Genomic DNA, 23,986 nt, shown 5'->3' with positions numbered 1-23,986 from the left:
AGTCAGTAGTGAGTCGTTCGTTTGATCGCTAATTCTATGCTACGGAGCTCGTTTTGACTTCACCGGCGTATCCCACATTTTCGCCATGGCTTTCACAGATCCTTGGCGCAGTAATGGTTCGTCGTCATCACTTTCGTCTTCTGTCTTGTTCGCCGGAGACGGTTTCGCCGGTTCCGTCATCACTGTTTCCACCACCGTGAGCTGCCGCGGCGGCGGCGAGTGAATGACCTCCGGCGGCTTTGATTTTTCGTCGGCGTCGGATTCTTCGTCGTCTCGCGACAACTCCACGAACGTCGACTCTACTTTGATAAACTCGAACGCATCACCATTCGAAGCCGCATTCATGACGTTTGTCGCGCCGGATGCGCCAGAACCACCCTCGCTCGCGCTCAACGACGCGTCGTGCAAATCATCCGCTAAACCATCCGCCAAACCGAACCGCCGACGTCGTTCAAACCGTCGAGTCAACTCGGCTTGCTCTTCGCGCAAACGGCGTTCTTCCTCTTCCTCCGCTCGAGCCCGCGCTGCGCGCTCGCGCTCGCGCTCAAGTCGCTTCGCTTCGATTTGCCGCTCCAACGCCTCTCGCAGCTGCGCCTTCTCTCGTCGGCACTCTCGCTCCGCCGCCTCAGCGCCACCGTCGTCGTCGTTCTCGCGAACCATCCCGCGCGGCGCCACGCTTCGCGACGACGCCAATTCCCTCGTCTTCTCCCATCGTCTGTTCTCGCCGTCGTCCGAATATAACGACGCCGACGCCGCGCGATATTGAAATTCGTGCGAGCGATGGATGTGTGGCGCGGCGTCGCCGAAGACGGCGTCTCGTCGCGCCAACTCGCGCTTATGTGCCAACTGCGCGTCGAGCTCGGCGAGATACGCGCGCTGGCGCATGACGGCGGCCTCGCGCGCGCGTTCGCCGTCGTCGTCGTCGTCTCGGAACATGCGGCTCGCAGTGGCGCGCGCCAACCGCCCGCTCGACGATGTTATCACACGATGATGTACAAAAGCTAAGCTACTCGAAACGACGTCCAACTCGCTCACGAGTTCCCGATCCCACCCGCGTCCGGCAATCGCTCGATGGTGTACTTATGATTCCCCATGAACATGATCGGCACCCCTGGAATTTTCCGAATGCGTCGCTTTAAATCCGTGTCGCACGTCGCCACGATGTAACATCGATGTTGTCGCACCCTCTCGCATATGCAATCATCCGCGTACGTTCCCTTGTGCGAGCACGGCAACCGTTCGAATCTTGGATCTTTCGCGATTCGCAGCGCGACGCGATACTTTTGTCCAAGCTTTTCCAGCTCCGCCATGACGCAATCCGTGATGTGCGGCACGCACTCCGCGTACAGGCAATCCATCATCCCTTTCATCAGATCGATCTTATTCTTGATGCTGAAGTTTATGAAGTTCGTATCGACGATGACGTTATACGGCGGCTTCAGCAGCGCGTTGTACTTCCCGAACAGCGCGCTCGACTGCGTTTCGACGCGTTTGAGTTTGATTTCGTCTCTGTTTTTCCGCTTGTTCGATTCGCCCGACTTGTCCGCGCCTTTGCGCTGCTTGGCGATGTCTTTCGGGTTAATCATCCGCTTCACCGCGGCGAATTGCTTGGTTTTCAAGCGATTTTTACCCATGGCGACGAACGACGCGCGGCGCGCGCGGTGCGGCGCGTTATGGCGTGTCACTCGTGGCGGCGGTCGCCGCGCACCGAACGCGCGTCAAAGCGACGCGCGCGCGAGGTTCAGTCGCGCCGAGCGCCGAAGCGAACGCGATGTCGCCGCTGCCGCGCGTCTTTTTCGACGTCGCGATCGGTCGCGAACGCGTCGGGAGGATCACGATTGAGCTCCGAAGCGACGTCGTGCCGAAAACCTGTGAGAATTTCCGACAGCTCTGCGCGAACGAGCGCGGACACAGGCTGTCGTACGCCGACAGCACGTTCCACAGAGTGATACCGAACTTTATGATTCAGGGCGGGGACTTCACGAATCACGACGGCACGGGAGGGGAATCGGTGTACGGGCCGAAATTTCGGGATGAGAATTTCACGCTCAAGCACGCGGGGGCGGGGACGTTGTCCATGGCGAACGCCGGACCGCACACGAATGGATCGCAGTTCTTTATATGCACCGGAGACACGCCTTGGTTAGATGGGAAACACGTCGTGTTCGGATCGGTGGTGGATGGGATGGACGTCGTGCGACGAGTGGAGGCGTGCGGGTCCAAGTCGGGCAAGACGAGGGAGACGGTGAAAATCGTCGAGTGCGGGGAGATCGCGGCGGAACTGATCGAGGAAGAGGAACTCACGGAGGCTGGTAAAGAAATCTTAGCTAAAGCAGCGGCTGAGAGGCGGTTGGCGGATAAAGAAGCGCGAATGGTGGGCGCAGAGAACCCCGACGCGGCTTCCGCGCGGCGCCTGAAGGAGTCGGCGGCAGAGGCCGAAGCCTTGGCCGCGCGCGCCGCGGCGACGGGTGGTGTAGTGGAGGAACATTTAGGTGCGGACGCAGTCGATCCTACGGCTGGAATGTCTGCGAAGCAGCGCAAGCTTTTCGAGTTGCGGCTCAAGCTGAACGAAGGACGAAAGAAAAATCAGGCGGCGGTGGTGGAGGAGAAGAAGCGCGTCGACGCGCCGGACGAATACGCCAACGCACAGAAGCGGAAGATTCGAGAAGCTTCGAATAAGTCTCGCACGGACTCACTAGTGAAGCAAGGTATCGATCCGAACGCCATTCATCTCACTGCGACGATGGAACAGGCGAGTCGTAAGAAAGGGAAAAAGAAGCAGACGTATGATCCCAGCGACGCCGGACAGTTTAGCGCCGAGCGCCAATACGCCAACTACGAACGAGAGCGAGCCAACGCGGTAATCGATATGAGTGATTACGAAGCGCAAAAAGCGCGCGTGCCGGACTTTTATCGCGGTGCGGATAGCATTTACCACAACACGAACAAGCCGTCACAAGATGCGATTGATCGTTTAGCCCAAGGCATCTCCGCAGCGCAACGCAAGAGAACCGAGGCGCATGAAAAAAAGACTCACGCCGCAAAGGACGTCGACGGTATCAACGTCAGAAACGACCGGTTCAACAAAATGCTCGCGAAGAGTTACGACAAATACTCGAAGGAAATCAAGGCGAATCTGGAACGAGGCACGGCGCTTCCGGAGTAACCCCGACATGTATTTTTATAAAACAATTCTTCATCACAATCAACTCATTTTCGTGCCATATCCACCCCCGCCTGGCGTTTCTATCCTTAACACGTCGCCTGCGGAGACTTGCACGGAATTTTTACCTCCTAAATCAACAACTTCGCCGTTCACGCGACGCAGCGAGTTTACTCCGCGTGCGCCGTCGTTGCCTCCCGCCAAACCTTTTGGGGCAAAAATACGCCGTTCAGACAACACACTCACGGTGACATCTTTCAGGAACTCAAGTTCACGAACGATTCCATCGCCACCTTTCGTATTTCCATCACCGCCAGAGCCTTGACGAATAGAGAACTCGCGCAATATGACTGGATATCGCCGCTCCAAAATTTCTGGATCTGTAATTCTTGTGTTCGTCATATGACACTGAACCGCGGAAGCACCGTTAAAGTCTGGCCCCGCACCCGCGCCACCACCGATGGTTTCATAATACCCAAAGTTATCATCGCCAAACGTCAAATTATTCATGCATCCTTGGGCGTTCGCGCAAGCCCCGAATGCGGCGAGGCAGACATCTGTCACACGCTGAGACGTGAGGACGTTTCCGCCGACGACGGCCGCATCCTCAGAGGGCGAAAGAAAGCATCCGTTGGGCACGGATATCGTCACTGGTTTCAAACAACCTTGATTTAGTGGAATTTCTTGTTTGACGAGACAACGAATGCTGTAAATAACCGCCGCGTTTGTCACCGCCGGCGGCGCGTTCCAATTTCCTGACACTTCGGGAGACGTGCCGGAGAAATCGAAATCAGCAGTACCATGGGCAGCGTCAAGAGTCAACGTCAAGCACACCTCGCTTCCGTCGTCCATTTTATCGAGTGCTCTGAGAGTAACTTTATCGCCGTTCACTTGTGCGCCCAGACGAGTGGCATTGTCAATGACGTTTTGCGCCGCAGTTTTCAACATGTCGCGAACAGCAAGCTCAGCGTTGTCTTGTACGTGATTCATGTACGCCTGTACCTGACCCAGCCCACACTCGTCAATTAGTTCGTTCAAAAGTGAAATGCCTCGCTGATTCGCTGCAACTTGTGCGCTCAAATCGCTCAAGTTATCGGCAAGCTTGCGCGTACCGCGACTGCCAGTATCTGGCTTTGTCAGCAGTTTGATTATGCCTTCCTCTTGATACACGCCACGATCGACGAGTTTGAACGTTTTTATGGCGGCACCTTCGTCTGCGATTGTTTTTGAAAATGGTGGCATCGATCCTGGAGTCGCACCGCCGACATCGGCGTGATGTCCTCGCGAGGCGACGAAGAACACGATTCTCCCGTCTCGGAATACAGGCGTGACCACGGTGATGTCAGGCAAGTGACTACCACCTGCACGTGGATGATTGGTCACAAGAACGTCGCCTTCGTGCAAACCGTCAAATCCCCAGTGTTCGAGTTGCCAAGAAACGGTCGAGGACATTGCGCCTAAGTGCACCGGAACGTGCGGGGCGTTCGCGACAAGTCCGCCGTCTGGCCCGAAAATGGCGCACGAAAAATCGAGCCTCTCCTTGATGTTCGTCGACACGCTTGTGCGTTGCAACGTTCGGCCCATGCGCTCGGCTATGCCCATAAATCTGTTGCTAAAGATCGAAATCAAAATAGCATCGGCACGAGAGTAATCGGCTTCGACGGTTTCATTTTGCTCTTTGACGTTTGGCACCGTGATTTTCAAGTCGCCGTACGTTGTCACGTGACCGACGCAAATCGGCTCAATCACGCACGTCGATGTCCCATTCATGATGATCGCAGGTCCTTCAATGGACATTCCACCGAGCAAACTTTCAAATTGAAACACCGGCGTCTCGCACCAACCAAGGTTCTCAAAGTAGACGCGCGTTTTCGTGTTCGCAATCGGCTTTTCACCCGGTTTGCAGCACGCGATGGGCAAGCGCGTAAGCAGCGAGTTATTCGCGACTCCGCGCACGCGTACGTCATCTATCAGTAATGCTCGCCCTTTTAAATCGAATCCGTACTCGCGCACGAAGCGTTCACGGAATGCCTTCGCATAGTCGCCATCGTCTGGTTCGGGCACCATCATAGCCGTGTCGGAGCCATCGTATCTCAAATTGAGAAAGCATTCGCATCGCACCGCACTCGCTTCGAACTGTCCGTCTGAAATGAGCTGCGATATCACTTTTTCTTTCAGTGCTATCATATCGTCCATCGCTCGCTTCAATCCTTGTGCGTCTTCATACTTCGCAGCGCACGCAGCTTGTGACTCGGCGACGACGTCGGCAAGGCCCATGCCGTATGCCGAGAGAATACCACAAAATCTGTGTACAAAGACGGTAGACATTCCCAGATCGCGCGCGATTGCACATGCGTGCTGCGGTCCAGCACCGCCGAAAGCGGCCAGAACGTGGGATGAAATTTCGTACCCTTTGCTCTCCGTGATTTCGCGAATCGGCCTACACATTGCCTCATTGGCGACGCGCAAGAATCCCATCGCAACCTCTTCAGCCGATAAACTCTCTCCGGTCTCGGCATTGATACGCGCCGTGACTTCTTCAAATGCCTTGTAAGAGGATTCATAGTCCAGCGCTTCGTCTTCGTTCGGGCCGAATATCTTTGGGAAATATTCTGGGAGGATGCGCCCGAGGACCAAGTTCGCATCTGTGACGGCGAGCGCGCCTCCTTTGCGATAACACACCGGACCTGGTTGAGATCCCACGCTTTCTGGGCCAACGTAAAACGTCCTCGAACGAAATGTTAGGGCTGAACCACCACCGGCGGCGACGGTCGTGATATCTAATTGCGGCGCTTGCACTGTGACGCCCGCCGTCGTCGTCTCTGTGACTTGTTCGTACCCGCCCCGCGGATCGTAACGACTGACATCCGTGCTCGTACCACCCATGTCGAAGCCTATGATGGGTGTTCGTCCGTCGTCGCCATCGTCGCGTAACGCCGCGCTCGTCGTGAGAGCGAACCCAACGACTCCACCGGCGGGACCACTCAAAATGGCTTGATAGCCGCTAAAATTGTCCGCCGGCGTGAGCCCGCCGTCCGATTGCATGAAACTAACCTTGACGTCGCGCAAGCCTTCGTCGAAACCGTCCAGAAAGGAGTCGATATACGTTCTAATGCACGGCGTCAAGTACGCATCGACCGACCCAGTGTGCCCTCGCGGCACAGCGCGCACCATCGGCACGAGCGCGCTGCTCAACGCGACGTGCTGGAATCCCATCTCGCGCGCCAACGCGCCGATTGCGCGTTCGTGCTCATCGAACGTGTACGAATGCAAGAGCACGACTGATATAGACGTGATACCGTCGTCTAAAAGCGCCCGCAACCGCGGGCGAAGCGACTCCACATCCAAAGGTTTCAATATCTCCACCGTCTCCCCCGTCGAGCCGACGACGCTCGCGCCTCGCGCGCGCTCCCCCTCCCCTAAAACTCGCACGCGTTCGTCCACCTCCACGACGCGCTCGTACAACGCCCCCGGTCGCTCGATCGCGAGATCGAATATATCCGGTCTCGCCTGATTTCCGATCGCCAACAAGTCTCCGAATCCGCGCGTCGTCACCAACGCCGTCGCCGCGCCTTTTCTCTCCAGCAACGCATTCGTCCCCACCGTCGTCCCCATGCGTATCCATTCGATCCTTTCCGTCGGTACTTTTTCATCTCTTTTTATCTCTCGTCCGTGCACCGTCTCCAGCACGCGTCGTATGCCTTCCCTCGGCGCGCTCGCGTAGTTCGCCGGGTCCTCGCTCAGCAGCTTCAGGGTCACGAACGCCACCTCTCCCGCGTCGCCCTCGCGCGGGATCTCCGCGTAGACGTCCGTGAAGGTGCCGCCGCGATCGATGCAAAACTTGACGTCTCGCGCGGCGCATCGCGAGACGTCGCGCGCGCGCGCGCGGCGCGCGCGGGCGTCGGGACGCGCGCGCGACGTCGCCGTCGCCGCCGGCGTTCTCGCGCGCGCGCGCGCGCCGGGCCGCGCGCGCGCCGCGCGGGCGCCGCCGTCGACGCGCGATGCGCGCGCGCCACCGTCGACGCGCGACATGGCGCGCGGCGTCGTCGTGTGCGGGCGTCGGTGACATCGCGAATCGCGATGGTGACATTCGTCGAGTCGTCAAAAATAGCCGCGCGACGCGCGACGACCGCGACGACGCGCGACGACGACGCGCGCACGACTCGGACGACGCGCGCGACGACGACGCGCGTTCGCGCGCGCGCGCGGCGGACGACGCGCGATGGCGCGCGCGAGCGGGACGGTCGCGGGACGGGGACACGAAACGTCGATCGCGCGCGTGGACGGAGACGCGCGCGCGATCGTGCCCGGCGAGAGCGCGACGGCGCGCGCGGTGAAGACGACGCGAGTGGACGGAAGAGAATCGGTGCGCGCGTTCGTGGCGCGGAAACGGGAGATATTCTTGGTGCAGATGGACATCGATAACAAGTTGAAGGAGATTGGAAAGCTCGAGGCGCAGGCGGCGAGACGGGAGGAGGCGTTGAAGAAATCTGAGAGCATGCTCGAGGAGGATCACGCGCGGTTCGATGAATTTTTGAAGGATAACGATGCGAAAGTGCGCGAAGCGGTGAGCGCGGCGGAGCGCGAGGCGCGGGCGAAACATGAAAAGATGAAGGAGATGAAACGCTTGCAAAACGACATCGCGAGCGCGACGCAAGAGCTGAATCGAAAGGAGGAAAAGTTGAAGGAATGTTACAAGTATAAGGAGTTTTTGGACGCGTTGACGCCGAGCGAGTGGTTCGAACAGCACGCGAAAGACAATGCGCCGATGTATTTCACGCAGCCTGAGCAGCTTTTGCGCGCCTTTGCGGCGTTGGAGGAACAAAATTTGTTTCTCATTCAGAGCGTTCGAGAGGCGGAGGAGATGCTTCAAACCGTCCAATCTAAACACACCAGCACGAAGACGCGAATGGAGACGGAGATGACCGCATTGCGCGAACAAATCCAGCAACTACAAGAAGCAATCGACGCGGAGGAACGTAAGGGCGAGCGATTGTCAAAGCAGCTCACGAGCGGCGATACGGGCGACGAAGACGAGATCGAGAACGAGCTGAAGGAATTGACCAAGCGTGTCACAGAAGTCTACGTCGATTGTGGGTTTGACTACGACCCGAGCATCAGCGTTTTGCAAATGTTGACAAATATCGAAGCAAAAATGGAAGAGTATTTCGCGACGATCGATACGTTACCGCCAGACATCGTCGCTGATTTGGAAAAGCGAAAGGAAAAGGAGCGTAGGCGTTTGGCTCGAGAGGAACGCGCACGTCAACAAAAGCGTGAGCAAGAGTTGAGGTTTCAGCGCTCGCTCGAACGAGCGCGCGCGCCGGCTCATAAAAAGACAGGAAAACCTATCATGTTTCGATCAAATTTGCCGGCGAAGCAGGTCAAAAGGAAAGGGTCAAACGCAGACGAAATTGCCGACGCTGCCGCGGACAGGGAGCTCGAAGACTTTTTGGCGCGGCAGTACTAAGTTACACATATACCGTGCCGGTGGCTCAAATAATTTACAACAACAGCTACCATGGAATTGGGGGAATTTTGTCCGCCATGTCGTACAGCGAGACGCAAATCTCGAGTGAAATGAGTACGATGATGATCCACTCAAGCGCGTCGCTCTTTCGATTCTGTAGAATCTCCAAATAGAATTTCACTTGGGTTTGAATGAGATTGAGCTTGTAATCCAAATCTTGAAACCTATCTTCGAGCTCGAAATCCTGACGCAAGCCTTCCCAGACAATATTATACTGCGCGTATTGCCAAGCGGTGTCGGAGCGTCCCAACAAACCGAGTTTCGTAATTAACTCCGTCAGCGTGTTGTTGTTCTCGGCGACTAACGAGAACAAGCGCTTCTTGCTAATGTTCAGGTCCCCTGTCAACTCCGTGCTCTTGTTCAATTTACTAAAAATCTCAACCATCCCGTCCACTTTTTGCTCGTAGTGTTCCAGCGCGACAGTTTGTGCCAGCACGCTCGAGATGACACTAATGTTGTTTATATCCATCCTCTTCAGAACAATATGATCGCTTTCTAGGCTCGCCCAGTCCGTGAGCGTCGGTCTGACAACGACTCGATAATCATCCGTCATTGGCACCGCCAGAGGCGTCGACGTGAACGATCTCGCGAGCTTTAAACACTCCTCCCGCTCCTTGTGCCCCATGTTGTAAAACACCACGCTCCCGAACTTAAACACCACCAAATACCGACTCAACATCTCCGGCGGTATCGGGGCGTCGCCATCGATGCTCGGTAACTCTGCCACTTTCTTCGGCGACATTCGTATGATCACTCCTTCGCGATTAAACTCTTTCGGATACGCCGGCATTTGCTTCGCCAACGCACGCACGTCGATTGTACTCCCTACGTAGTACGCGCGCACGGGCAACATGTAATCATACGCGCTCGTCCCCTCCGCCGGCACGCCTCCCGAATCATCCGCGTCCACGACAACATCATTTTCATCCCCCACGACATCCATCACTCCCTTCACCGCGCTTCGTTCGCGTCCCGGCTCCCCTCGCGCGTCGCCGCCGCCGCGCTTCAAGATGGAGTCCCCCATCCCATAATTCGTCCCTTGTCGCTTCCCTTTCCCGGGCTTATCCCTCGCCAGCGTCGCGTACGTCGCGTTCGATGTCCACATCACCTCTCGCACCGCTGCGATTGCCGAGATCGCCCCCGGCGCGCGCGTTTGAACGCGTCCCGTCGTCGACGCGTAAAGCCATGCGCGCGCATCCATCGTCGTCGCGCGCGCGCATCGCCCGCCGCTCGCCAGCGCGCGCGCGACGACGCGCGACATCGCCGTCTCGACGCGTTCGCTCGCGCGCGCGCGTCGGAGACGCGCGTCGCGCTGTGTCGAGCGGCGAGCCGCCTTTGCCTAGGTCACAAATCGGATGCGCCCGACCGCATTGCGACGCGCGCGACGCTCGATCGCCGCAAGCCTCGGCGCGCGGACGCGAACGCGCGACGGGTGAACGTCCGCGCGGGGACGCACCGAACGACGCGCGCGGGGACGCACCGAACGGGGCGCTGAACGATGGTGCACTTGTACAATCTCACGCTGCAGAAGTCGAGCGGAATCAACGCCGCGGTGTACGGAAACTTCAGCGCGAGCAAGGCGCAGGAGATCGTGGTGCTGCGAAATAAGGTCGTCGAGCTGCTGCGACCGGATGAGAGCGGACGGGTGCAGAGCGTGACGAGCGTGGAGGCGTTCGGGATCGCGCGGTCGATCGCGACGCTGCGCCTGGCGGGAGCGAATCGAGATTATCTCGTCCTCGGAAGCGACAGCGGTCGGGTGGTGGTGCTGCAGTTTGATAAGGAAAAGAATGCGTTCGTGAAGGTGCATCAGGAGACGTATGGGAAGACGGGATGCCGAAGGATCGTGCCGGGGCAGTTTTTGTGCGCGGACCCAAAGGGGCGAGCCATTTGTCTGGGCGCGGTGGAGAAGAATAAGCTGGTGTACGTGATGAACAGAGATAATGAGGCAAACTTGACTATTTCATCACCGCTTGAGGCGAATAAGTCGCACACGATCGTGTTTCACATGTGCGCGTTAGATTGCGGATTGGACAATCCGATTTTCGCGGCGATCGAGTTGGACTACGGCGATGCGGACGCAGACCCGAGTGGCGAAGCCGTGGCGGAGGCGCAGAAGCATTTGACGTACTACGAACTCGATTTAGGTTTGAACCACGTCGTACGCAAGTGGAGCGAGCCGATCGATAACGGCGCAAACCATTTGATTCCCGTGCCAGGCGGAAGCGACGGTCCGGGTGGTGTCTTGGTGTGCTGCGAAAACTTTGTCATTTACAGACATCAGAACCACGACGAAGTTCGGGCGGTGATCCCGCGTCGAAATTCTTTGGCGGCTGATCGAGGGGTGTTGATTGTGTCCTCCGCGAGCCACAGATCGAAGAATTCTTTCTTCTTTTTGGCGCAGTCAGAGTACGGGGACATTTACAAACTCACCATCGACTACTCCGGGGAAACAGTGAGTGAAGTCAAAGTGAAGTATTTTGACACTATTCCCCCGTGTGTAAGCTTGTGCGTGTTGAAGACTGGTTTCTTGTTCGCGGCGAGTGAATTCGGAAATCACGCGCTGTATCAGTTTGCCGGCATTGGCGACGATGACGCGGTTGAAAGCAGCTCGGCATCGCTCATGGAAACGGAGGAAGGCTACGAGCCCGTATTCTTCGACCCGCGACCTTTGACCAACTTATACACGATCGATACTATAGATAGTTTGTGTCCTGTGCTAGACATGCAGGCACACAACTTGACGGAAGAGGAAATGCCACAATTGTACACGCTTTGCGGAACTGGCGCTCGTTCATCGCTTCGCATTTTGCGGCAAGGCATCGCCATGAACGAATTGGCGATGAGCCCACTTCCGGGCCAGCCGAACGCCATCTTCACGGTGAAGAAGAGCTCGTCGGAAGAGTATGATTCGTATATCATCGTCTCGTTCTTGAACGCAACGCTGGTATTGTCCATCGGAGACACCGTCAGTGAAGTGAACGACAGCGGGATTTTAGGAACTACGACGACGCTTCAGGCGTGTCTCATGAGCGATGAATCTTTACTTCAGATTCATCCGGGCGGTTTGCGCCACATCAAGGCGGATAAGCGCATCAATGAGTGGCGCACTCCTGGACGCAAGCAAATCTCAAAGTGCACGTGCAACAGCAAGCAAGTTGTCATCGCGCTCACCGGCGGCGAAGTGATTTACTTTGAGTTAGATTCGGCCGGTCAACTCATTGAAGTTGAAAAGCTGGAGACTAGCGGCGACATTGCGTGTTTGGATATCGGTCCGGTTCCTGAGGGTGCGCTGAGAAATAGATTCCTCGCCATGGGTTCGTACGACGGCACCGTGCGCGTCATGAGCCTCAACCCGGATGACTGCTTGCAAACGTTAGCCGTGCAAGCGCTCAAGGGCTCGGCGCCGTCCAGCTTGTTGGTCCTCCAAACCGCGGGTACGGAGTCCACTCAAGGTGGTTTGTTGCTCAATGTGGGCATGGCGAATGGCGTTTTGATACGTGCGACGATTGATCAAGTTTCTGGACAACTGAGTGATATGCGCATGCGCTTTTTAGGCGCTCGTGCGCCGAAGCTTGTTCGTACAAGCGTTCGTGGCGCTCCGGCTCTCGTCGCGTTGTCATCTCGACCTTGGTTGGGATACTCTGAAAAGGGAACGTTCGTGCTCGCACCAATTTCGTACGTCCCGCTGGAAGAGGTGTGTTCGTTCAACAGCGAGCAATGCCCCGAAGGCGTCGTGGCGATTTCAAACCAGACGTTACGCATCGCGAGCATCGAGCGTTTGGGCGAAAACTTCAACCAGACCACGGTCAAGCTCCGTTACACTCCGCGCGCGATGAGCGCCAATCCTGATACGAAGATGGTTGCGCTGATCGAAAGTGACCAGTGCACGGTTCCAGTCGGCGAACGCGAAGGTCCCGAAGCAACGCCCGCAGACGAAGCGCCCGAAACGAACGACGAAGACGAGGAGGAAGCAAAGATGCTACCCGTCGAACAGTTTGGCGCGCCGAAGAGCTCGCCTGGAACGTGGGCGGCGTGCGTACGAATCGTCGATCCTAAGGAGGCGAAATCGACGTTCGTGCTGGAGCTACACAAGAGTGAAGCCGCGCTCAGTTTGTGCCACGTCTTCCTGACAGGCCCGAATGAGTTACTCCTTGCCGTCGGTACGGCGGTGAACCTCACGTTTGCGCCGCGCAACTGCGATGGTGGTTTCATCCATTTGTACAGATACGGTAACGATGGTAGGACGCTCAATTTGGTGCACTCCACCCCGACGGATGGTCCGGTCGGGGCGTTGTGTGGATACAAAGGTCACCTGCTGGCGGGCGTGAACAATTCGTTGCGCATTTACGACTACGGTAAGAAGAAACTCTTGCGCAAGGTTGAGAACAGGAACTTTCCAAACTTCATCACCACTCTGCACGCGGCGGGAGATAGAATATACGTCGGTGACGTGCAGGAGTCTATTCACTACGTCAAGTACAAGGCGGATGAGGGTAGTATATACATCTTTGCCGACGACACGAAGCCGCGATACATCACGGCGACGCTGCCTTTAGATTACGATACACTCGCCGGTGCGGATAAGTTTGGGAATATTTTCGTCAATCGCCTACCGAAGGATGTCAGTGAGGACATGGACGATGACCCCACAGGCGGTAAGAACATTTATTCGCAAGGTGTATTGAACGGTGCGCCGAACAAGTCTGAAACCTCTGCGCAAACATACATCGGGGAGACGGTGTGCGCGCTCACGAAGGGCGCACTACAACCGGGAGGGATCGAGATCATCATGTACGGCACTTTCATGGGCGGTATCGGATGTTTGTTACCGTTCAGCTCTCGATCGGAGATCGAGTTCTTCACTCATTTAGAAATGCACATGCGCCAGGAAGCGCCATCCATAGTCGGGCGCGACCACATGGCATTCCGGTCGTACTACGCGCCGGTCAAAAATGTCATCGACGGTGACTTGTGCGAGCAGTTCGGCGCTTTACCGGCTGACGTTCAACGGAGAATCGCGGAAGAAATGGATCGTACGCCGGGCGAAATTCTAAAGAAGCTCGAACAAGTTCGATCCGTCGCGATATAAAATGAGAGTGCGAGTGCGTCGTAGTGAGAGTGCGTAGCGCGTCAAAGTCGTTGTGATGTCATTCCAAAAGTTCTAGAAATCATCTCGGAGTCTTGCGCTCGTTTTCGGCGCCGCCTCGAACTAAATACGCTGCCCCGTGCACTGCGATCACTTTCGTCCAATCCACCGCCCAATGAAGCGTCGCGTTCACCGAACCCAAAAGAGTTCTCGTTCTTTGCGGTGCATCCGTGCTTTGCGATGCTTCGCTCGTACTTCCATTCGGGCTCCCGCGCTCATCCATCGACGATCGCGCGCTGCCGCCGTTTCGCATCGATCCCTCTCTACTGCCCTCGTCTTCGCTCGCGCGCTGCAACCTTCTTTGAAATCGCTCCGGCGCCTCCGTAAATCTGTAGTCGACGGCCGACTCCATGCGCGTGAGCACGTCCGCGTCGCGATACGCGTCGGTCTTCTGTTCGATGCTCCGCAGCGTCTCCTCACGCTGGCTTTCGCTCGTCACAAAAACCACGCTCGCGTGCAAATCATCGATCGGCGCGTGCGTGGGATCGTGACTATCCCAAAACACGTCCAACAGCTCGCCGAACGTCGCCGCGTACGGATTCTCCGGGTCCCATCGCACGCGCACCACCTCCCGCGCCCCGCCCCCGTGACCGCGCGCATCGCCCACCGTCGACGTCGTCGCACCTCCCAGTCGTCTTCTCACCCCCCCCTTCCCTCGTTTTCCTCGATGAAACGTCCCGACCGTCGTCGCCGCGTGCGCCCCCGTGCGTCGCGTCAGCGCTCGCTCCAAAAACGCCGTCGCCCCCGTGGCGAAGTACGCCTCCGACAGCGCCCTTCCTCCGTGCGGCGTTCGCTGATTCGCCTCACTCTGCGCCGTCGACGGTCGCGGCGATCCCTCCCGTCGCTCCGTTCGCGCGCGCGGCGTCGTCATCGCGCGCGCCTCGTCCTCGTCGCGGCGTTTTCAACCACCCGCGCGGAGATTCGTTCGACTCGTTCGTCTTCACCGTTTCGCGCGCCGCTTTCGCGCGTCTCGCGCGTCTTCGCGCGGTGTAAACGCCTCTCCCGCGTCGTTCCGCGCGTTCGCGCGCGCGCGAGTGCGCGAGCGCGCGACGCCGCGACGCGCGTCGCGACGCGATCCGATGCGCGACGTGGTCCGTGTTTTTTACCGCTGCGACACGAGACCGGCCGCCCCGGCCGACAGACGACGACGCGCGCGCGCGCCGCGCGCGATGCCGATGGCGCCGAGCCGGTGGGGCGTGGAGTCGGACTCCGGCGACGCGCCGACGCGGCGGCGCGACGCGCGCGGCGGCGCGAGGGCGCGCGATGAAGACGACGACGACGCGAACGCGAATTCGGAGGCACGACGCGCGGGGACGATCGGTGCGTTCGTCGCGCGCGATGCGTCGCAAAACGCGCGCGAGGGACGAAGACGCGCGAGCGGGGGGGCGTCGCTGTCGTCCGTCGCGTTCGCGGAGCTGGTGATGCGACACGGGAGCGCGGATTCGAGCGATGGGAATTCGAGCGGCGAGCGCGAGACGGAGGACGAAACGCGGCGCGCGGGAGCGGCGACGCGCGCGGGACCGGCGCCGTGCTCGAGCGACGATTCCGACGATGAGGGTGATGGTGATGATGGATCGTATTACGGCATCGATCGGGACGGGGCGAGAGATTCCCACTCAAGCGACGACGACGGCGAGCGAGACGAACGAGGCGAACAATTGGTGGACATTTATCATCGCTTGGGCGAACACACGAAGAGTGGGAAAGAACGAAGTGCGAACGTGAGTGCGGCGAGGCAAGAGTCAGCGTCGGGAAATGCGTCGATCGAGGGCGAGGATAGCTTAGTCGTGGGAGTGAGTGGGAAGATTTACGCTGAAAAGTCGTTCGGGGTGTTCGGGGCGGAGAACCCGATTCGCAAGTTTTGCATTCAGCTCGTCGAGAGACACGAGTTTGATTGGATCGTACTGCTGATTATCGCTGCGAATACGATTTTGCTGTGCCTCAGCGAACCCGAGCGCTTGGAGGGTAGAGGGTGCGGGCAGTTTGCCACGCGAGGGGCGAGGAACGACGCGGCGGAGCGGAGCGAACTCACGTTCACTATTTTATTCACCCTCGAGGCGTTGCTGAAGATGATAGCGTTCGGTGTGGTGGGTAAATTGAATACAAAAAACTCGGGGGCGTATTTACGCGACTCGTGGAACGTGATGGACTTTGGCATTGTCATCGTGTCCGTCGTCGCCCTCCTGCCAGGCGATATGGGGTCAAACGTGTCCACCTTAAGAACAGTGCGAATTCTGCGTCCGCTGCGAACGATTAGCATGTTCCCATCGCTTCGATTGCTGATCGAGACAATGTTGAAGTCTCTACCACTTCTTGCGAACGTGATTGTATTCTTTTTGCTATTCTTCTGCATTTTCGGTATCATTGGCGTGCAGTTCTTTGCCGGAAAGATGAGAACACGGTGCTTCGATGTACTTCCGCCAAGCGTGCCGTGCGAGAGTTACACGGCGCAAGAATACGTACGATGCATCAAACGCGCTTCTGGTGACGCAGTTTTGCTGAAAAAGAACGAAGATCAAGCATGTGGAACCACCGCCCAAGCCGCGTGGCAGTGCCCCAGCGGCCAAGAGTGTTTAGATCACGAAAATCCAAACTATGGATACGCGAGTTTCGATAGCGTCTGGTGGTCTTGGCTCGTGATCTTCCAGACGATAACCCTCGAGTATTGGTCGCCCGTGATGTTAGACCTCATAGATTCAGTATCGCCTGCGGTCGTGATGTGGTTCCTGCCCGTGATATTTTTTGGATCGTTCGTGATATTGAACTTGGCACTCGCCATCATCACCATGGTTTACGACGCGAATATTATGGATGAGTTGCAAAGAGTCTCGAGTGGGAGCTTCTCCACCTTCGAAAGAGCTATCCAGGCGCTATCACGCTCAGAAAGTGCCACGAATGACGGGTTAGGAGAAGCAATGAGCGCGTCCGTCGTGCGCCACAAACGCAGTCAAACTCTCGAGTGGATCAAAACGCAACTCGTCAGAATAAAGAACTTCGTACAACCACGTGCGCGGAAGTTCGTGGATGGTGATTTTTTCTTCATGGTCATCAACTTCAGTATTTTGTTGAACACACTCGTGCTCGCGATGGAATACGACGGCATGTCTAACAGTTACTCAGAGGCGCTGGAAAACGCGAATCTGGCGTTTACTGCGATTTTCATGTTTGAATTATTGATTAAAGTCGTAGCGCTTGGTATACCTGAGTACGTGCGTGATCGCATGAATTGGTTGGATGCGGGGATTGTGCTCGTGTCTTGTATTGAACTCGGCTTGAATGGAGGTGAAGGCAAGTCAAAATTCACCGTCCTTCGCGCGCTCCGAGTTTTCCGAATCCTCAAGTTGATGCGAACGTGGCAGTCTCTACAGAGCACGCTTAAAACAATTTGGAAGACTCTGGTCGATTTATCGAGTTTTCTAGCGATTTTGTGTCTATTTGTTTTGATTTTTGCGCTCGTCGGGATGCAACTTTTTGGCGGCAATTACTGTAAGATTGACCCAAAGCCGCGGTCGAACTTTGACACCTTCAACAACGCTATTATTACTGTCGTGCAAGTCATCACGCACGAGGATTGGCCATTAGTGATGTATGACACCATGTTCACCACCGCGAAAGTCGCTCTTCTGTATTTCGTGGTCGTCCTCATTCTGGGCGACTTTATCATTCTCAACTCGCTCATCGCCATCTTGCTGAGCAACTTTGACAATCGCAAAGAAGTCCTGCAAGAGCAACTGCAAGAGAGTAGGGCTGCGAAGAAACAAAGTATCTTTGGCGTGTTTGCTGGGATGCGAATGACTAAATCGGACAGTGTCCGTAGTCGTGAGTCGAATGATAGCGCAAATAATGAGCCATCCCAAACTGCGACGAGATTTGCACATTTTGCCCACGAATTGCTGAAGAGAGAGAAGAGAAAAGCAGCGGCTAAAGTTGAAAATTTGAGATTGCAGCGAGCCAGAAAGATGATTGAGGAAGAAAGTAGCGCTGAGACAACCAGCGTCATTATGAGTCCGAAGGACATGCAGAAGAAGCAGCCAGGGGCGCTTAGTAAAGTTCCGCTCACTAAGTTTGAACAAAGCAGCTTTTTTGGATTGTTCAAGCCATCGCACCCAGTCCGTAAAGCGTGCTTCGCGATCGCGGACGACAGGCGATTTGACTGGTTCATTCTTATGTTGATCATTGCCTCGAGTATAACCATGTGTTGGGAGACGCCAGAGAATATGGACAATCCAAACTTTGAGGAGAGAGCAGAAATTCTTGATTACTGTTTCACTTCTGCATTTGTGGTGGAGTTGTTGATGAAGTGGATCGCGTTAGGCATGTTCAACGCCGATAAGTACTCGTACTTGAAGAACCCGTGGAACGTTCTCGATGGCACTATCGTGTTTTTCGGATTGCTCGGTATGGGTCTCGGATCCAGCGCGGATCTTAAATGGGTTCGTGCGTTACGTACTTTGCGCGTTTTGCGACCGCTTCGACTTCTCGGGCGAGTACAAGGGTTAAAAGTGGTAATCAACGCGCTCATTGCATCGCTTCCGAGTCTCGTGTACGTGCTTCTGGTATCGTTGATTGTGTGGATCATATTTGCTATCGCAGGAATGTCGTTGTTCATGGGTAAGTTTAAAAGTTGCTCCGATCCCACGATTCTCACTAAATCGGCGTGCGTCGATTCTTGGTCAAACGGCACGAGTGTGCGGACTTGGGATGTCATAACGTCTTCGTGCAACGACTACACCAAAACGACCGAATCTGCATGCACTGGCAGCTACACATCTGCGGTTTATGTCACTCGAGATTGGGAGAGTGCTGACAGCAACTTTGACTCTTTCCCACGAGCAATGCTCACGTTGTTTGAGACGACGTCTGGCGAAGGGTGGACAGTGACTATGTTCAACGCAGCTGACGCCGTGGGCACGGATGTGGCGCCCGTGCGAGATCGTACTCCAGTCGCGACGTGGTATTTCCTCATTTTTATCGTTCTGTCGAACTTCTTCTTGTTCAATATGTGCATCGGTATCGTCATCGACAACTTTTTGAAGATATCGACGACGTCGCTGACGCGCACCATTATGAGCGAGTCACAGGCAAGGTGGGTTGCTCAGCAGCGCAACAGGAACTTCACCGCTCGACAATCATTTTTCAGAAGACCGCCTCATCAAAAGTGGCGCGCAAAGCTCTTCCAATTGATCAACGACACAAGATTTGATGCGAGCATCATGGTTATCATCTTCATTAACACCGTGGTGCTCATGACGGAGACGGATCACGACAGCTCCTCAAAGAAGTTTGCATTGGATGTGTTGAACTACATCTTCACGGCTGCGTTTGCAGTTGAAGCGATGATGAAAATTGGCGCGCTGTACCCGCGACGTTACTTTTCATCCGGTTGGAATGTGTTCGACTTTATCATCGTCGTAACGTCCATCTTGGGTGCAATTTTGCAGTCGGGAACGGGATCTAGCGCGTTCCGCGCTCTGCGCATCTGCAGAGTTTTCCGTATGGTGAAAAAGTGGAAATCATTGAACACGTTGTTCCAGACGCTGGTGATGACAATTCCTGCGCTCGGCAACATATCTCTGTTGTTGGCGCTGCTGTTTTTTATATACGCCATATTAGGCACACAAGTCTTCGGGCGTCTCGCGTATGGCGAAGCGCTCAATAGGCACGCAAACTTCAAAACTTTTGGAAATTCCCTCTCCACGCTTTTGCGGATGTTGACCGGCGAGGGGTGGCAAGAGATCATGAATGATTGCATGAACAAGAAAAACTGCGACGCTTCTTTCGATTGCGCCATCGGGACGTGTTGCGGCACCGCCGTCGCTCCAGTTTACTTTGTCAGCTTTGTCGCTTTCTCTTCGTTCATTATTCTCAACTTACTCATCGCTGTCGTGCTCGATAACTATTCGATGAGTAGAAAGGAAGCTGAGAATGAGAACGTGACTCCTGAAGACGTCAAGGCTTTCCGCAGAGTTTGGAAAAAGTTCGACCCAGATCTCACCGGTTTCGTCAGCGCGATCGACGTAAAGGCCATCATTCTCGCCACGCCAAAACCATTGGGTTTGAAGGGCAAGCGCGTCACTGACTTGGGCATGCTCAACCACGTTCGATCGCTCAATCTACAAGGAGGGTCGAGGTTTCTTCATTACACCGAGCTCTTGCAGGCTTTTACGGCCAAGGCTATGGGTGTGGATCTCAACTACCTCCCGCTCGAAATTCGCCGCGAACTCGAGGAGGATCGGAGAAACGCCAAACGGGCTTCTCTCTTGAGACTTCGAAACAAAGTCCGTCGAAGAGCGACTCTCGTCAGAGAACTTTCTCGCAAAGAACAAGCCGCCGATGAACTTCGCGGGGACTCTTTTGCGTCCATTCGCGAGATGGAAATCGCAGAAGAAGGCGACGAGAACGAATTGTTTGATCTCGACGGCAAGCCAATTTCCATGAGCGTCATGCTCGTCGTCTTAAAACTTCAGCGTCGATTCCGCGCGCGGCGAGCCCGCGCGGCTGCGTCTGCGCCCGACGCAAATATTTAACCTTTCTAGCATCAGCAGTAGCACGCAAGTATCCGCACGCTCTTAATATACATTCGCGGTTGTACAATCTCCGACGTACCCCTAGTCTCCGCGCGCAAGATGCTTCGATCGAGCCCTCATTCTCTGGTCCGCGCGCGTCCGCGCGCTGCGGCGTTTACACCATGCGCGCGTCGGCGCCCCGCGCGAGATCGCGATCGCTCCGCGCGCGCGCGTTCGCGCTCGCGCTCGCGCTCGCCCTCGTCGTCGCGCGCGCGTCGTCGACCGCCGAAGCCATCGAAGCGAAGTGCAGCGCGTGCCGCGCCGTCGGTAAATCCCTCGCCAAGGCCCTGCGCGAAGACGCCGAGAGCGCGGACGGGAAAGTCGTGGACATGCGCGGTCGATTGGACTCGCGCGGGCGCCGATACGGCAAGAGGATCTCGTATAAAGTGAGCGAGCTGCGGTTCGTCGAGCTGCTCGACGGCGTCTGCGACGAGCCGAGCAGGGTGGGAAAGTATCAGCTCCACGAGGAAACGAATCGGTGGCGAATCCCGCCGAATCCGGTGAAGAAGATTCGTCACGCGCGAGGGAAGCAGATGAAAACGGAAATTCTAGGGTACTGCCACCGCGTGATCGAGGAGTCGGAGGAGGCGTTGCAGGCCGCCGTGCTCGAGGAGAGATTGGACGCGGAGTCGAACGTCGAGGAGTTTTTGTGTCGCAACGTCTCCAAGGCGTGCGATGAATCCGTTGACTTCTCCGAGGAAGAGCCTAAAGATCACGATTTCTACGACGACGAAGAGAAGGAGTCGAAACGAGTTGAACCGCCCAAGAAGAAGGAGCGAAGGTCGAAAGCGAAGAAAGCGGCCAAGCAAGAGCTTTGATGGGACGCGCGTTTAGGACGCATGGTGCGAAGTAGCAATAGCTGCACCAACGCAAAGTTCAACGTGAATCTGATTTATTACGAACATCTATTCTATCGTCGTCGTGGAGAACGAGAGCGGGAATACGAGTCGCTCGAAGACGAATCGTCGCTCGAGTAATCGCGTCGACTGCGCTTTCTCGAAGACTTTTTGTGTTTTTTACTCTTTTTCTCCTTCTTTTCCTTCTTTTCCTTCCTCTCCTTCTTCGGTTTCTTTAAATCCCGATCGCTACCATCGCGAACGCGCGTGGGCGAGCCACCCGCGGCGCGAAGTCGACTGACAAAGTCACCAGTGCCGAATCTCAAACCGCTGGGCGGTGCGTCCTCGTTCCCGCCGATGACGTCTCCCTCGCCTTCGAGGAGAAGTTCATACTGCTTCCCGCCGCTGCCGTATTGTTTCACATCGCCAGCGTGATGTCCCCAACGGATCGCGCCCGCTTGCACCGTTTGCCCTGCATCCGCGCCGACGGGGCGATACCCGCCGCCGCCGCCGCCGCCGCCGCCGCGAAACGGCGGTTCGTAATTCAAGTTGTTCGGATCCAAATCCTCGCCGTTGCCCTGATCCACGTTCTTCATCGATAAACTCACGCGAGGAGGCGCCCCGTCCGTGGTCTCGACGTCCACGACCTTGACCCAAACGTCGTCGCCCTCCGCCACGACGCCGGAAATGACGCGAATCTTTTCCTCGTCATCCACGTCCCTGGGCACGTCCAAATACTGCGAGATCTGCGTCCGGTGCACTAATCCACCGCGACGAAACCCTCGAATATCGACGAACACCCCCACCGGTTTCACCGTTCGAGCCTTACCTCTGTACACCTTGTGCAACTCGGGATGAAACGCCGGTCCGCCGCCGCCCCCCCCGCCCCCCCCGAACCTCGGCGCCCCACCATCCGCCCCCGCGCCTCCCGCGCGTCGATCACCGTCCCTCGTGCCTCGTTTTTCCCGCGTCTTCGCTCCCGTGGGATCTAAATCCTCCCCCGTCGCCTGGTCCACGACGCTCGCGTCCAGCGCCACCCTCCACGTCCCCGGCTTCCTCTCGTCCTCCCTCACGCTCGTCACCTTCCCCCACACGCGATGTCCGACCGGATAAAAGTACTCCAGCGCGTGTTTTATCGCCTCGTCGTCGTCGTCGCGCGAGAACGTCGCGTCGTTCCCGCAGTCGTCCCGGTGCATCAGCGCGTCTTTCCCCGAGTCGTCGCCGTCGACGCGCACGAACACCCCGAACGCGCGCACCGCGCGCACGACGCCGCGGACGATCTCCCCGACCGCGCGCGGCGCCGCGGCGGTCGCGTCGGCGGTCGCCATGACGTCGGCTCGCGTCGCACCGTCCCGCGCGTCACGGTGCCGCGCGTCGATGTCCGTCGACGCCTCGACGTCGTCCGCGTCTTCGACGGCGGCGCGCTTCAACGCCAACACGCCGAGCGTCAAGCGCATCCTGCGCGAGATCCGCGAACTGCGCGCCGAGGCGACGGCGCTCGAGGCGTTCATCGCCGAGCCGTGCGAGGATGACATCTTCGAGTTTCACTTCGCCGTCTTCGGACCGCCGCGAACGGCGTTCGAGCGCGGGATATACCACGGACGGATACTGCTGCCGCCGGAGTACCCGTTCAAGCCGCCGTCGTTCGTGCTGCTGACGGCGAACGGACGATTCGAGACGGGGACGAAGATTTGCCTGAGCATCTCGCAGCATCACCCGAAGCAGTGGCAGCCGAGCTGGTCGATACGGGCGGCGCTGACGGCGATGCGGGCGTTTTTCCCGACGCCGCCGGAGGGCGCGGTGGGATCGCTGGATTGGAGCGACGACGTCAGGCGAGAGCTGGCGGAGGCGAGCTGGCGAGCGAGCGAGCCGACGTTTGCGCACGGAAACGAAAAGCGACGGGCGCTGAGCGCGAGCGTGCACGAACGGATGCTGGCGAGGATGGAGGCGGTGATGGCGATGGAATCGGTGAAGGATGCGGGAGACGATGGGGCGAGCGCGAGCGAGGGTGGGGCGCGGTCGGAGAACGCGATCGAAGACGACGACGCGAACGAAGACGACGTCGAAGACGAAGCGACTTCGGAGGGTGGTTTACGCTCGCGCGCGTCCGAGGACGACGTCTCGACGGTCGAAGGGGACGATGGGAACGATGTGGGTGTCGAACCGTCGCGCGCGATGCGCGCCGAAGACGTCGCGCGCGAGGACGAGCGCGAGGACGAGCGCGAGGACGAGAACGACGAGGATCCGCCGCGACCCGTGACGCCGCCGAACGAAACCGAACGCGAAGATCGCCTCGCGCGCCGCGCGCAAGAGCTCGCGAAAACGAAGCAACAACTCGATACCACCGCTTGGGCGCTGGTTTTCGCCATAGTCGCCATCACGATCAAGCGCCTCGTGGTCCAGCAAGTCATCGGCGCTTTGCAATAGCAGCACCAAGCCGTCCCGCTCGCCGACTTCGCCTCACACGCGCGCGCGTCCTCGCGAGTCACCATGCGCGCGCTCGCGAACCAATCCTCCGCGCTCGCTCTCGCGCGCGACGGACGCGAACGCGCGACGCACCGCGCGTCGTCGACGTCGAGTTCGCCGTCCCGAGCTCGCTGGATAAAGTCCCGAGCGCTCGCGACCGACGCGCGCACGACCCCGCTGCCGCTGCTGAGCGCCGATAAAGCGTACTCACACGTCTCGCCGGGCGTGTGCGACGCGTGCGAGCGCTCGCGAGACGCGCGCGAGGCGTGGGTGGCGCTG

General features: G+C 57.4%; 12 protein-coding genes across 12 annotated transcripts; 6 read left to right on the top strand and 6 right to left on the bottom strand.

Moving 5' to 3' along the window:
* Window positions 1-39: 39 nt before the first annotated feature.
* OSTLU_32148 (predicted protein) lies at window positions 40-660 on the bottom strand (the record flags this gene model as incomplete). The annotated part of the gene is made up of 1 exon (XM_001418185.1): window positions 40-660. One exon carries the CDS (start codon window positions 658-660, stop codon window positions 40-42), a length of 621 nt encoding a protein of 206 aa, XP_001418222.1.
* Window positions 661-1,031: 371 nt separating this feature from the next.
* Window positions 1,032-1,634, bottom strand: OSTLU_15766 (predicted protein; the record flags this gene model as incomplete). Its single annotated transcript, XM_001418184.1, has 1 exon — window positions 1,032-1,634. The coding sequence occupies one exon, from the start codon at window positions 1,632-1,634 to the stop codon at window positions 1,032-1,034; it is 603 nt and encodes a 200-aa protein (XP_001418221.1).
* A 137-nt stretch (window positions 1,635-1,771) lies between these two features.
* On the top strand, window positions 1,772-2,272 carry OSTLU_41188 (predicted protein; the record flags this gene model as incomplete). Its single annotated transcript, XM_001418416.1, has 1 exon — window positions 1,772-2,272. A coding segment is annotated over one exon (501 nt), but the record flags the coding sequence as incomplete, so codon positions are not given.
* A 249-nt stretch (window positions 2,273-2,521) lies between these two features.
* On the top strand, window positions 2,522-3,166 carry OSTLU_41360 (predicted protein; the record flags this gene model as incomplete). Its single annotated transcript, XM_001418415.1, has 1 exon — window positions 2,522-3,166. One exon carries the CDS (start codon window positions 2,522-2,524, stop codon window positions 3,164-3,166), a length of 645 nt encoding a protein of 214 aa, XP_001418452.1.
* A 39-nt stretch (window positions 3,167-3,205) lies between these two features.
* OSTLU_12616 (predicted protein) lies at window positions 3,206-8,362 on the bottom strand (the record flags this gene model as incomplete). Its single annotated transcript, XM_001418183.1, has 2 exons — window positions 3,206-7,011; window positions 8,353-8,362. 2 exons carry the CDS (start codon window positions 8,360-8,362, stop codon window positions 3,206-3,208), a joined length of 3,816 nt encoding a protein of 1,271 aa, XP_001418220.1.
* A 317-nt stretch (window positions 8,363-8,679) lies between these two features.
* Window positions 8,680-9,546, bottom strand: OSTLU_40884 (predicted protein; the record flags this gene model as incomplete). The annotated part of the gene is made up of 1 exon (XM_001418182.1): window positions 8,680-9,546. One exon carries the CDS (start codon window positions 9,544-9,546, stop codon window positions 8,680-8,682), a length of 867 nt encoding a protein of 288 aa, XP_001418219.1.
* A 645-nt stretch (window positions 9,547-10,191) lies between these two features.
* On the top strand, window positions 10,192-13,833 carry OSTLU_24669 (predicted protein; the record flags this gene model as incomplete). The annotated part of the gene is made up of 1 exon (XM_001418414.1): window positions 10,192-13,833. The coding sequence occupies one exon, from the start codon at window positions 10,192-10,194 to the stop codon at window positions 13,780-13,782; it is 3,591 nt and encodes a 1,196-aa protein (XP_001418451.1). The 3' UTR covers window positions 13,783-13,833.
* Window positions 13,834-13,861: 28 nt separating this feature from the next.
* On the bottom strand, window positions 13,862-14,710 carry OSTLU_92885 (predicted protein; the record flags this gene model as incomplete). The annotated part of the gene is made up of 1 exon (XM_001418181.1): window positions 13,862-14,710. The coding sequence occupies one exon, from the start codon at window positions 14,708-14,710 to the stop codon at window positions 13,862-13,864; it is 849 nt and encodes a 282-aa protein (XP_001418218.1).
* A 550-nt stretch (window positions 14,711-15,260) lies between these two features.
* Window positions 15,261-20,388, top strand: OSTLU_32140 (VIC family transporter: calcium ion channel; the record flags this gene model as incomplete). Its single annotated transcript, XM_001418413.1, has 1 exon — window positions 15,261-20,388. One exon carries the CDS (start codon window positions 15,261-15,263, stop codon window positions 20,364-20,366), a length of 5,106 nt encoding a protein of 1,701 aa, XP_001418450.1. The 3' UTR covers window positions 20,367-20,388.
* A 196-nt stretch (window positions 20,389-20,584) lies between these two features.
* OSTLU_8305 (predicted protein) lies at window positions 20,585-21,124 on the top strand (the record flags this gene model as incomplete). Its single annotated transcript, XM_001418412.1, has 1 exon — window positions 20,585-21,124. A coding segment is annotated over one exon (540 nt), but the record flags the coding sequence as incomplete, so codon positions are not given.
* Window positions 21,125-21,315: 191 nt separating this feature from the next.
* OSTLU_15759 (predicted protein) lies at window positions 21,316-22,154 on the bottom strand (the record flags this gene model as incomplete). Its single annotated transcript, XM_001418180.1, has 2 exons — window positions 21,316-22,089; window positions 22,152-22,154. 2 exons carry the CDS (start codon window positions 22,152-22,154, stop codon window positions 21,316-21,318), a joined length of 777 nt encoding a protein of 258 aa, XP_001418217.1.
* Window positions 22,155-22,768: 614 nt separating this feature from the next.
* On the top strand, window positions 22,769-23,101 carry OSTLU_10549 (predicted protein; the record flags this gene model as incomplete). Its single annotated transcript, XM_001418411.1, has 1 exon — window positions 22,769-23,101. A coding segment is annotated over one exon (333 nt), but the record flags the coding sequence as incomplete, so codon positions are not given.
* Between the last annotated feature and the right edge of the window lie 885 nt (window positions 23,102-23,986).

The sequence above is a fragment of the Ostreococcus lucimarinus genome, chromosome 6, assembly GCF_000092065.1.
Source record: "Ostreococcus lucimarinus CCE9901 chromosome 6, complete sequence".
Classification (NCBI taxonomy): domain Eukaryota; kingdom Viridiplantae; phylum Chlorophyta; class Mamiellophyceae; order Mamiellales; family Bathycoccaceae; genus Ostreococcus; species Ostreococcus sp. 'lucimarinus'.
The sequence above is the reverse complement of the archived record's forward strand: the minus strand, read 5'-3'. Positions and strand labels throughout refer to the sequence as shown.